Below are 13,832 nucleotides of genomic sequence, written 5' to 3'. Positions count from 1 at the left end.
CTGTAGCGGCCATTAGCATCGGAATTGTTATAGCCCGACTGCCAGGCCACATCCACATCTCCATCCCATCCCATACCGTTCCATCCTTATCCCGGCCATTGATTTTCGATTTTACGCTGGCAGAACGAACCCAGCGAGTGAGTGGAGCCGTAGCTGGAGCCGGAGCGAGTGAGCAAGCGTATAAAATAATATTCAATAATAAATGAAGCCATTTCCTTTGGCCGCAGTCGGCAGTCGGCGGCCGGCCCATTCCCTGCCTGTTACTTACGTTATTTTATGGAATCGCACAAACGATATTGGCTGCTGGGGTCCCCTGCTGGGCTGGCGTTCTGGTTCTGGGCGACTGGCCCGGGCTAAACAATATCTTGGCCGTTTACAAGGCGGTGGCGCCTCTGTCGCCGCTCCCCCTAATGGCCACCTGGTGCAGCTATTTTATGCTCCTCCGCTAACCAACAAACTACTTAAAGGATATCCCACCGACGCTGCCCAGGATGCTGACTTTCCGGTGCAGCTTCAAATGTTACAGTAAATGCATTTGCCGCAGTCCCAAGTTTTTATTTTTCGTTCTCTGTTCCTCATATACCCTTGCTACGCAGGAATGCCTATGGAAATCGGAAGCATTAAAAGGCAACTGCGGACATGTCTGGTGCATGACTGATTTTTTACGAGTATGTGTATAGTTTTCTATTAGGTGAATCCCACTTTTATAACTGAAATTTCAATTGAAATGAAATTGTATTTAACATCTGACTAGATTCGGGAATAATCAACCTCTTATCGAATGTCCAAGAGCATTCGAACTTCGTCTGAGGCGTGTGCATGTTTTTCTCAATTTGTGGCAAGCATAAAAACCTTTGCAAAGATAAAACTGCAGCAGCAGGAACGGCAACTTGGCGGCGCCATTGGCAAGGCATCGGCTTTCTGCAGCGCCATCGGCATCGTCTTTGGGATCTCTCTGCCCAGCGAGCCATGCAATTTTCGAGTAAAATCCTCAAAAGGTTTTTCCCATTTGCTGCTGCGATTTTCCTGCCGGCCTCTGGCAACAGTTTTGCTTGTTAGTAGACCCCACTGACTTTTGCTTGCTGGCCGGCTTGACTCGGCCTGGTTTATGGCCAAGATGCTGGTGGACCAAATCTTTAGGCGCCCATAAATTGATAGAGCAGAACAAATGTGCCCGAGTCGTCGCCGGCGGCTGTGATTAGACATCTCCAAATGTCCCATCCAAAGGCGGGTAAAGAGCAGCGACGACTCCCCAACTGGGAGTAGTCGTCCGGGCACGTATGCGGCCAAAGTTCATCAATGTCGCGTGTTAGATCCCCGTGGCCCAGGCGGTGTACAACAATTTGTTAGCCCACCACAAGTGCATGTTGCAATAAGCCCCGGCAAGAGGTTGCCATTTTTTGTTTGTTCCTTTCGGCTGCTTTCGCCTCCTTTCGTTGCCATTGGCATAAATTAATCCGCGTCGGCATCGATGCGTTGGATTTGTGTTCTGCCTGCGGTCGGTCGGCTGGCAGAGATTGCTCTCTGCACGGATGGATGGGACTGTGGGTGCTTGGGTGCCCTGGTTGGTTGCATCTCTTAGCCAGCTTTGCGCAGATAAATTGGCCTGGCGAAATTTATTGCATCAACGTTACCAAATGCCGCTGCAGCGTTCGCATTTGTTATACACTCGTAACCTGATAGAGGACGCTCGCTTTCAATCAATATTATTGTGGTATAACCATTTTTCATTGCATCTCGCACCATCTCCCATCCAGCTAACTTTCGTATTTTCATTCAATTTTTGTGCTTTTTTATTTTTTATTTTCAGACTGTGCCTGCGCGAGTACTGCACCGAGGTGCTCCGGTCCGCTTACAACACACTGGTGAGGCAGGTGCGTCGTGTGCTGGAACGCAATGCCGGCTCGTCGAGTCACGATGACTCCTATCTATTGTGGGCCATACGATTTTTCATGGAGTTCAATCGTTTGAGTGGTCTACAATTGCAGTTAGTCAGGTGAGTGTGTGGCTGTGACTTACATTTGCCAATGTCAATGCAGGCCAGGCCTTGGCTTTTGGCTTTGGCTTCTGGCCTCCCGAGATACGCGCTGCGCTTGTCTAAAGTGCTCAAATTAATTGCCTGTTGCCTATAAGTTTCAAGTGGTGCTTGCCAAGTGATTTGCTCATGGTGATGGTGCTGATGAATGAGCTTTGCGCCCAGTGGCTTCAGTGGCTTCTGTGAAACGCTGACCTCGACTTCGACTTCCACTCGGTGCCAAGTCAGCAGTTATGCAAATCTTGGCCGAGAAGCTCTTGTCTGCTTTCAATCAAATTACTTTGCAGCCCACTTCAAATGAAACAATTTCTGCAAAACTTATTTCTTTGGGCACTCGCCCTCTGAACATTTTTTATCAAATCAGTTTGGATCCGAAATTGAAAATCGCAGTCAGCTAAAGCCAAATTGCTGAAATCAGAGGGGTATCTTTAAGATCCCGTAATCCATTGGGAAAAAGTCAAAGTGGTTTGAATATTTCTTGGTTTATGTTTTATGGTAACAGTAAAACTTTCTTTGCGTTTACTTCACTTAAGGATTGTGACTTTTCTTGGTCATTTCGACTGAGAAAAACTTTTTACTGGGACTCAAATGGGATGCAAGTGTGAGATTGAGATCTTGCCCTAATAGATTGCTCTTAAGAAACCTTCTATCCTTAGTTAATCGTAGAAAAATGCTTGGTGTGACTTTAATGCAAATCTTAATCAAGGGTGACGTAGATAGCCGCGATTTGTTGAGCCGCATAAACACAAATTTGAATATAGGAAAAAATTAAAAACCAGAATCATAGAATCAATGCGATCAGATAGGATTATTACTATAGCTAGAGGGAACACTCTTCTTCGTGCAGTGTGCGCCCTCTGGCTGAGGAGCCAGATAAAACGGCTGAGAAAAAAGAGACAGATGTAAATACAAATTCTAGAGAAAAATGTAAACAGATAAAATCTGATAAATTATATAAAAGTCTCTCAAACGGGTCAACCGGTTTAATAAAATTTTTTTTTGCAAAAAAACAATGCGTCGTTTTTCAATTTCAAACGACTTTTAAAATTTATTGTATAAATTACGTATAAAAATAGAGCCACGGCCTTTGCCGCGGCGGAGAACGTTCCTTTTGTTTAATTTTTTGGTTTTATTAAATGTTTTCTTTAAAAGTTTTAAAGTTCTTAAAGTTTTCTTAATCGTGTTACAGGAAAATGTAAAATTGGTTCTCTCTTTGGAATAAGCTTGAAAAGCTGTGAATCTGCCATAAAAGCCATCCATCATTTGAGACGTTGACGGGAGAAAATCAGAATTTTCCACTTAAATGGGAGTCCTGGGGTCTTCGCTTTGCTCTTCCGCCTTCTTTCTTTTTATGACAAAAGGGAAAAGTGCGCTGCAAATAAACTTTTGCACCACGACAATTTCCATTGCCATTCGCACTTTGCTCCCCCCAACAGTTTTCCGGAAAATGGTCAAGCAGCGTGTCAATACAAAAAGTGATACGTTGCCACTGCCCCCCTTCCCCCCTGCCCCCTGCCACTTTTCCTTTTTCTGGTACGCTGTGCTGACCGCACAATTTGTATGTCATTGTTCGGGGTCCTGGGTGCTGGACCCAGAGTACTGTACGCCATCAGGGCTTCGTCACTTGAGTTTTATTGCATTACTTTTGTAGAACGGACAACAAGCACATGCACAAATCAAAGCCAGGACGCCAATCGTTGACCTACGGCACTTGGCCACTTTACAACTGCATGGGAGACTGGTCAGCCTCCGGACTGGGGTACAGTAGAATATTCCTTGGCCAAAGGAACCAACCAAATCGGAGACTTACCCCTGCACCCTCGATTGTGTTAGAGAGACATCCCCTGCTGCCACTGCCACTACCAGGGCCAGTGCCATTGCCAGTGCCACTGCTGTTGCTGTTGCTGTTGCTGCTGTTGTTGTCCTCATTCTTGTCCAGCATGCTGTTAATAAAATTTTGCGTTCTTTATGCTGTCATCCGGCTCCGGCTGAAGCTGCTCCTTGCCGGCATCGCTTCGTATTCCTCTTGGCTCGTCGTCCGCTGTCCGCTGTGTGGTGGGAAATTTCTTTAAAATTGTTTTGGTTACTTTCAAATTAGTTTCTGAATGACAACAATGAAGCTTTGCAAAAATGTTGTCATTCCGTTGGCGCAAAGTTTTTGGAGACCAGCAGACCCCATCCTCCCAGAAGGGGACTCCCTCGCACTATTCTAAGTTGCTGCTCGGTTGGTTGCTTCTGTTGCTGCTCCTTCTGCAGCTCCTGTCTTCATTTTTACCATTACTATGCCCTCGCCGGTCCCTCTGCCTTTTATCATACTTTTTCGTCTCACTTTCTTGGTCCTCTCTCCAGCAGGCTCTTCTCTTTCAGCCTTCCGTACATATATACCCGTACACATCTATATACTTGGCAACCATAAAACTTTCTGTTTATTTCCTCAAATGCAATTTGACGCTTCCCGCCCGCCCTGAACTTTCTTTATCGTCTGCCATTTTCTACTGATTTTGCACTATATAAAGCATGGCATTGCTGTAATGTATGGCCTCTCTCTCAGATGGGCTAACTTTCTGCCACCACCAGCCCAGAAAAAGTGAAATTGAGTTTGTCATTTTGTTTATGCGAATACAAAGCTTTGACAAAGAAATCAATCGAAACGCTCTCTGAGTGATCGGCTTTCGGATTATGATCGAAATTGTGTACCATATAATATTTTAAAACAAACCTCAAGTGAGGATTAAGTAATCGATATACATTGATAAAGACTGGATTACTTATATGTTCTTTATGTTTCGAAATCTGGTATACCAAAATGGTGAGTCGGTAAAGCCTCGTTTGCTTTTTTCTCTGGAATAATTTATAGACAGAATTCCGTGCATCAATCACAGCATGTTTCTGTTCCTCCACCTCCCGCAGCGATTCAGAGAACTCTGACAGTTCCGTGTAGTTGCTCATTGCAATTTTATTGATTTTATAATTTATTTATTTGCCATCCTATTGGTGGGGCTCCGCCTTCTGCTGCTTCTGCTGCTGCTGCTGCTCCTGCCTCCGCACATCTGTAATTAATTTGATTTTAATGCCTCTTCAAATGCTCTCGACGTTGTCGCAGGCAGCGCCAGTTTCGCAAACTTTAATGGTCGCCGCAGCAGACGTCTCTCTGCTAATTTGGCCGGGTTGCAGGCGAACTATGCAGCAGTGTAAGTGGTGAGTGGGTGGATGGGTGGATGGGTGCATGGGTGGATGGGTGAACGGGTGTCAGGTGCTACCCATTAAACAACAACGTGCGGCTTGTCACCGCCCACTGGTCCCCGCCATATCCGGCGGGGGATAGGAGCAAGTTGAACTTAGGCTGGCTGGCGCTCATTTCTAGCGCTACTTAAAAATTAATTTTGTTAATGAGTTTTTCGCAGAGCGAGTTGGAAGCAGCGGCAGGGGCAAGCCTCTTACCTGCTTTGCCGCTTGCATCCTTGCAACCAACTTTGGCCAACTTTAACACAGCATTCCAGTACTACTTAAATATGCGAAAATATACATACATGTGTACACATATAACGAATCCTTGTTGCCTTTTCCATTTCATTCGCAGCGAATCGTTGAGCGTGCAATGCTTCCACTGGGTCCTGACGCGCATGCAACATGACATGGACATGATTGTGAGCGACAAGAAACAGGCGCGTCTCTGGGCCAAGCGACTGCATGTAGCCCTTCTGGTAAGTCGCAGCTGCTTCTGTTGCTATTCCTGGCCCTGCCCGCAGTACATACCGTACTCCTCCACCGACTGCTGGCCATCTTGGCAAGCGAGCTGTGCGGGCGGCTCTGTTGTTGTTTGCTTTGCCACTGTACGCGTAAGTGCACTTTTGGCTGCACTTTGGGTGCTGTTGCCGCTCGTCGTTTGCCTTGGATTACGCCGGTACTTAAGCCAGCTGCAGGTACCTTAAAGAACACCGGAACGATGGGCTAAACTCCAAATGAGCACCGAGCTCTGAGCTTTGTCCGCTATTAGTTGGGAATTCCCTTTATATCTGTAGGATTTTCGATAATGGTCTCCGAAGGATGCGCTTATTTACAACAAATAAATGGAATGGACAGCCAACTATACGAATTTACTTTTGAGAAAAGTAAATATTTGATTTGTGCTAAAAACAACTAAATGTTTACTTTGAGTACTTTTCATTCATTGAATTAGAGTCCTGATATTAAAATCGACCTCTGAAATTATACTTACAAATCGAATGTGATTTTCGGATTTCTCTGGTAGCAAGGAGAAATTCATCAGCCGCGTTTATTAACAGATTCTAGCACAGCCCATGCTCGTAGACGTATCTCAGGCAAATTTAATCCACTTCAAAGATTCATCAGCCCCCTTCACACCGGAGGTTGTTTGTGATGGCCTCGAGCAAAGGGTAATGAATATGTGTACGAGTATATATGGTTATTCTCATTAGTCAGAGTCGAGACTCATTACAATGCAACACACACGACCCGCACAGGACCCGCTCAGGTTACAGATCACCCAATTCCTGACCCGACGCCCTCGGCAATCAACCTCTGAACGTCTGCCAAGTTAATGCTTACCAATTTTTTAATTAAAGACATTCCGGGAATTGCTGCAGAGCTTGCTGGCCCTGCAGAAGCTAAAGGATGACAACGCGCGGGCCCTCTTTGATATGTTACTGAACAACGTATGCTATGTCCTGGAGTACAGGGAGACAATACTGCATTTGTTAATGAACTACAACGAGGCGCACAGCACAAAGTGAGTACCCGAGCGACTAACCATTCCAACTATGCACATACATTGGGATCGGAAATTACTGGCCCAGCCCTTAGTCCCATTCCTGCCAGTAGCCGGGAGCCGAGTGCCGAGTGCCAGGAGCCAGGAGCCTGGCCAGGCTAGGCTGCATTTCTGACAGCAAGTGGAGATGGGCGGAGACCTCATGGTATTCGCAAATAAGCAAGCCAAACACACGTCGCCTAATGGGATTACTACGAGTATTGAGAGTAGTTGCCCCACCGAAATATGCAGCGGCTGGCAATAGCTTGCCCCAGCCCGCACTCGTCCCGACAATCAGGCATTGTTTGTCTTAACGGCATGCCTTTGTCTTAAGTCGTGGTCTGTTTGCTTGGCTATTTGCACAGATGTCTGCTCTATAGATATACCACATATAGACGGACATATTGTATGTATACGTATACGTACTATATATGTATGCATGTGGAACTCCCCCGAAAGCAGGCAGCGATAAGTGAACTAGTTGCGCTTTGGCATTTGGATGGAACGCGGAGAGAGAGGAGTGGCTAAAAGTTTAATTGATTTTACAAGCATGTGCAGCACGCGTGCCCCAGCATAAGAATTATGCCATTTGCTGGGAGTCGATGGGAGCCAGCGCATGTGGCATACTGCATTTTGGGGGCGAATCGTGCACCGTTGCTGCATCCTAATTGCCGAGTTAGCTGCGCTCTCGCCAGGGCACATACAGCCCGGTGGCTGCTCCACAGTGCGGTTACTTGATAAATCACTGAAGAGCATTGAAAATTGTGTGCAGCTCCACTAGATTGCTACAGATTTTCATGATATACTTGTGGGAGCGGCAACCTGCTGCTCTCCGAGAGTATTTTGAACTCATTAAGCTTGTGGCACTCACCCAGATTTTCGGTGAGTTCATTGACTCGATGGATTTGCTTTTGCTACTGGCAAACACCTCACCAGCCATTGCATAGGCCTCAAGGGCCATTCGAATTGCCATTTGCATCATAATAAAGACCTGGATGCCACACAACAGAGGACCCCTCTCTCTGACCCACTGTCATGCGTGCATGCACTTTCGATTGCAGCTGAAATTGAAGCGAAGAAGGCCCGGCCCGAGCGGGACACGCCCTTTTTATGCGTACCACTGCGCAATCCTTTTAGATAATTACAATTTTTTAGTGCCAAACATGAAGAGTTAAGCTCACTTGAATATTTCTAGATGGCTGCACAATTCGTCCATCAAACAGACTCCGCTCCGAGAGCAGTAGTTGCAGCTGAGTGATACCTGCATGCAATAAATGGCTGGAAATTTATTTCTATGTCACAGACATGCTCTTCCACAGTGGGCCAATGCAAACCGCTGCAAATTTATTCAATATAAGTAATAAAATTTCGAATGTGCCCAAAAATATCCGAAAATATTCAACGAACTGATTGGACAAATTCCTTTGGCGAAATGATTGGCAATTATAACAGTTTTTAATTAAATGGATATTCCTGACTTGGAATCTGATTTAATTACATAAGCTATGCCAAGGATACAAACAAAAATGTACTTTAAATTCTAGAATTTGGCTTTGTCGAGGCAGCTGTCGAGGAATAGATAAATCTATTTGCTTACATTATAAGATTTAGTTTCAATATGGGTTTGAAGATACTAGGCTCTTTCAACAGGATATACGTGTCAGTGATCAGGTATCAGGTATCATGCTTATGAGTTCTGGTAGATAGAGTTCCTCCCTATCGAGCCGTCGTAAAAGTATTATTTCTTTTTAATATTATCCTTTTTTGTTTGCCTTTGTTTAAGTTCTCTTTCTTCTCGATTTACTGTGCTTTTTCTTATCGTGTATCAAGCAAAGGTATAGTACTATTTTGATGATATTTTTCTGATGGATGGATAAGAAATTCATCACTGATTACGATCAAATTTTCGTTATGAACTCAAACATCCCAGAAAATGTATTCTTTTTGAAGATCCATTAGAGCTATAATATATTTCTGGTAATTCAAAATATCTTCAGTATTTTTCACTGTGCCTGGGCCACAAGCAAATGAACAAATTGTTGACTGCCTGTTGCCATCGCCGGGTTCAAGTGTCAACTACGCATACCATCAGGCAGTGGGAGGGGGTTGGGTCCGGGTTCGGGTCCGAGTTAGTGGGTCTGTTAGTTCGGCTGCTGGCAATTTCAAAGCTTTGACTAAATTAATTTAGCGCGCAAACATGAAATTGACAGAGTGCGGCACGGAAGGATGCGGAAGGGTCCGGGTCCGGGGCTGGGGCCGGGGACGGGCAGGGCATGGAGGGAGAGTTGTTCCAATTGCGGATGCAAATTGTGATATGTATCCGTAGATGCAGCTGTGGATGCTGTTGCTGATGTGGCTGCTGCAGAAACTGCTGGTTAATTGGAGCATGATTAATGTGGATTGAGCAGAAAATGGTTGCTCTAAAGAATTAAATCGATTAAATATGAAGTTGATCTATCGGCGATTCGCAAAGCATTCAATTAAACAGGCACACGGGCAATCATGTAAATGCGGCTGCCTTTTGAACTGCAATCAGTGTTTGAGCACTCGACAGATTAAGGATTTTCGTTGTCAAGATGAATAATTTATGAGTTGAGGCCCGGAGCCCACCCCAACCCTCTCCACTCCCCTCCACTCGTGTTCTGTCTTCCCGACCTACCTCTTTCCCTTTGCCAGATTATTCGTTGGACGCCATGCTGCAATAGCGGCCCATCACTCATTATTGTTGCTGTTGCCGCCGCTGTCATAATTAATAATATTTTCATTATAAACGTCTTATGCCGACAACAATAACAACTACCCACGAATGTGCGTCTGCTCCGCTTGTTGTCCCTATGTCGAAGTGGGAGTGGCAGTCGCAGTCTGGGCGCAATTACATTTTATCATTTATTCAACATGCGCTCAAAGTCGGCGCGAAGACAACCCCTAAGCCCCAACCGTTGACCTAAGCCCCCATCCGGCTCCGAAAACACCCAAGTGTTCTAATTAATTCTGCTCAACCTTCTACGGCTACTTCAAGTTCTTCTTCGCCCCTACCCCTGCCCCTGTGCCCCCGTGCCCCTGTGGCTGCTGTCGTCCATTTAATCAACGTAAACGCGAATATCAAATCAGGCAGGACCCAGGACGCGGCGGGGACCAACAACAAGAAGTTACAAAACCGCGCGCATACAAATTAATTATAAATAATTTATTAACGATTTATCTTTGTCCTGCCGCCACATGTGCTTGAGCTAGAGCTTGGATGTGGATGTGTGAGGTAGAGACGGGTAGGGGCATCCCTGGCTCGGACTCGATTTGCACCTGCGCATCACTAGGGCGGCAGATGGGCAATCGATTTGCGTTCGCTTGTAAAATGGTTTGTGGCATGCAATATGTTATGCAACCACCCACGTCCACGCCCACGCCCACACCCACTTGACTAGTGCCTTCTCTGCCTGCTGCGGTTGCTTGGCGTTGTGGTCAGATACCTGCAACCTGCCATCAAACGCCGCCGCCAGCAGCAGCTCTAGCTTTGCAGGTCTGCTTCGGCTTCGCCTTCGCCTTCGGCTCGTCCTACCAGCAGTTTTTCCGCTTCGCCTGCTGTTAATGCTGCCACCGATGCAGGCGACGACCACAGACATCTTTGCGGTAACGTCGACTGCAACACGGCAGTGCTTGATTCATTTCACATTTGAGTTATCATCAAATGTGCACCACACACTCACCACACCCCCACCGAGAGCCACACTGTCACCCATCCGCTCTGCACCACACGTTCTCCTTGCAGTAAACTGAGTCCTCTTATCATCAATTTCCTGCTCCCCAAACCATCTTGCCCCACCGCTCCGCAGTGACTGTCAGTTGTGGTCCATTGCTGACAGTTCTTGATCGGTACAAATGGCTAAATATCTTCGAATTGGCTGCTGAATGTTAAGGAGCATCCTTGCTCAACAGATGGTTTATGGTCCCATTGAATTTCCAGCTCTATTAAGGCTGTCTAATTTATTGCAGCGTTGATTGTCTGCAATAATTTTAGTAAGGGACAGCGGACTATAGTTCCTAGTGGATCTATAAGGAATCGTGAAGCTTATGCGGCTCTACAAACCAGGTCTATCTTGGTCAGCCTTGATCAAGTTGTTCTCAAAAATCACACCAAGACATTTTCTACGATTAACAAAGGCCGGAAGGCTTAGGGTATTTAAGGTAAGAAGGCATTTTCTGAACTGATTCCATACAGTCCTGCGGCACAAAGCGGGATATAGAGAGTCTTCGTTATATAGGGGTCATTAACTTCCTTTGACCACCTCTTTTAAAACCCAAGAACGCCCATGGCCTTTTGTGCCATGGTAGAAATATGGTCAAAAAACTTAAAATTCGGGTCGAATATAACACCGAGGCATCAACCAGGTAATTTTCTCTAGAAAACTATCGCATAGGGTGTAAAGAGCCAACAATCGGCTGGAACGATGAAATGGTATTATTTTACTTGTAAAAAGCTGAAAGACTTTCAACGATTTCTCTGATCGCAGATTTTCCAGATTATTTTCTTTCCAAATAAGCTTAACCGAATAAGATTTTTTATGAATATTACGAGAGTTAATGTGGTGTAATAAGTACAGTTTGAAATATGCAATAAATAATTCTTACGAGTATATAATATCTTTGAAGTTTCATATTTCTGTACTCTCTCTCTGTATTGAATATCTTATCTAAGTTGAGTAGAAGATACACAGAAAATAAATTAGTAAAACTTTGGTGGTATTAAAAACACATGAAAAGAAATTATCACTCACATGGCTTTTCTTGTTTTGAGCAGTGTTGTGGAACAGAACTTCAGAGCTCTTGAATTATTTGCGTTTTTAATTTGGCTAAATGTCAATGTAGTATCTATGCCATCGATTCCTGTTTACCTGGAACCCTGGATAGCCTGTTTCATTACGAATTCAGTTCCCCGAGCGCTGGTACGCAGGCTATGATCCCAGGTTGGTCTCTGTTCTGTTCTGTCCTTTTCCGTGCTGTTCTCGGCTGAGCTCTGCGGCACATTGACCGCGTTTCAAAATGCTGATGCTGGTGGCTGCTGGCATTAAAATTCGCAATGAATTTGCATAAATTTTGAACGCGACATCGGCGACCTTTTTGGAAGTTTACCATTTTTCGCTGGCAGCGCGATGTAACATTTTTATGAACCTGAGAGCCGGGACCCGGTCCCGGTACCGGTCCTGGCAATTAGAGTGGACGCGGAAAGACTTGAAGCCCACGGACACGGGTCACATATGTATGCAAATTTTGGGAAATCATGTTAAAAGCCGGGACCCCTGATTCCTCACCCCCGCACTGGTAGCGACAATTTTTTAGAAGACCAATCCTCCTAGCTTTAAATATTTGATATATAGACGTTTGTCACAGTTCGCTGGGTTTTTGTATTAAACTGTATAACATAAATGTGTTACTAATGAAAAATGCGAACAGCTCAAAGTCTTTAATTACAAAAATTTTTATTGAATACGATTATTAAATACCAGAAAGCTTGGCCACCAATCTACATATGTGCTTTACCCATGAATCAAAGCGTGACTAAGAAATGATTGTGAATGGAATGATTGAGCTCTACATAAAGTTACATACATACATTCCTCATTCGTATAGTTTTAGGCATGGCGAATCCTGATGTATGTGCTTTTTGCCCGCATCATTGCCCGCCTATTTTGCATACTTTCCTGCTCCGAATTGTCGTTTTGTGTGACTCGCGCGATTTTCATTATTCAAACGGCAATCAATCATTTTAACAAATTGACGTGCACAATGACGCAGGCTTTCAGTTTTTGGCTTGGCTGAAAACAAAGCGGAAGTTGGCTGCTCTGCATAGCGGCAGCTGATTTTGGCAGTTTCGCGGCTGTCTTTTGCCCGTTTTTTGTTTCGGTTTCGGGCCTTTCCCCACTCCAAGGGTAATTTGCTAATTGGAGGCGTCATCGGCCCGACAGCGGCAAAAGCAAAGGCAAAGGCAAAGGAAAGGGCAGGCGCAGAGGCCACATCATCAGTCAGAAAAAGGTCTGTCCGTCTGTTCGACGGAGCCTTTGAATCCAGTTAGGTTAGTTAGTCCAGGCAGAGGGCGGCCCAGGCCCCAGGCGCTGTGGTGGTGGGTGGAGTGGAGTGGCTGTGGGCGGGCCAACATTTCCCCTATTTAATGTGCTCGATGATATTCAATAAATATTTCGGGCAGCCTGAAAAGGTTATTGATGCTCGGCTTTGATTTGTTCGCATAAAAGCTGAATGAATGGTCAAAAGTGATTGAAAATCCTTTAAAAAAATTCTGTTATAAGTTCTTCTGTGCTTCAAATGCCAGCCGCTCGGTCGGAATGTGTGTTTTCGAGTGATCATGATATCCAGCTGGTTAATTGTTGGCGGTTAGGAATGAACATAAATATTTCTCCATTAAGCTGGCAACATGGAAAGTGCATTGGACGATGACAAAAAGCATTGAAAAGGCAGGAAATGATGGAAGCGATTGAAAAAATCATACATTTGCCACATTTAATTGAATTTTGAGCATGTGGCATGCATTTTCCATATGGGAGGCGGTCAACATGTAACAAATTCAATTTGGACGGATGCGTATACTCCTACATGTGTAATAAAAAATTTAATTACAATATATTTTCATTTTGTTAACTAGTACACCCTCCCCATCTACCTCTCCCTCTCCCTCTCAGGGTATTCCTGCGCGATGTGGTGGAAACAGCCAACGTTTTCATTAAAATGATGGAGAGATTCTGCCAGGACTCTGTTGTTGTCCAGGACAAGCGGCGCGGCGCCGGGGGCCGCAGGAAGAAGCAGCCGAAGGCCAAGTCCAAACAAACAGCGGCCCCCCAGCCCACGGAGGTAAGAGCGGCTAAATTAAAATATATATTTTTGGTTTAATGTTTAAAAATAAATTGCCGCATTAAATAACTTTATTCTGGGCTGCTGGTGGTCATCGCCTGCTGTGCCCGCCATAAAACATACTCTAAATTGCCAATAAAATGTATTAAAAAGACGCAAAAAAAGGAACGT

The 13,832-nt window shown here is 45.0% G+C and overlaps 1 protein-coding gene across 1 annotated transcript in view; it reads left to right on the top strand.

Moving 5' to 3' along the window:
- The window catches only part of timeout (circadian regulator timeout), a 68,243-nt gene that overhangs the window by 4,173 nt on the left and 50,238 nt on the right, over positions 1-13,832 (top strand). The window contains exons 5-8 of the mRNA XM_033379184.1: positions 1,811-1,996; positions 5,616-5,739; positions 6,622-6,785; positions 13,493-13,661. Of these exons, the coding sequence (XP_033235075.1) occupies positions 1,811-1,996; positions 5,616-5,739; positions 6,622-6,785; positions 13,493-13,661 (643 nt within the window). The remainder of the gene's footprint in view (positions 1-1,810; positions 1,997-5,615; positions 5,740-6,621; positions 6,786-13,492; positions 13,662-13,832) is intronic.

Source organism: Drosophila pseudoobscura, chromosome 2, assembly GCF_009870125.1.
Source record: "Drosophila pseudoobscura strain MV-25-SWS-2005 chromosome 2, UCI_Dpse_MV25, whole genome shotgun sequence".
Taxonomy (NCBI): domain Eukaryota; kingdom Metazoa; phylum Arthropoda; class Insecta; order Diptera; family Drosophilidae; genus Drosophila; species Drosophila pseudoobscura.
Note: the sequence above shows the minus strand (reverse complement) of the source record. Positions and strands in the feature narration are given on the sequence as shown.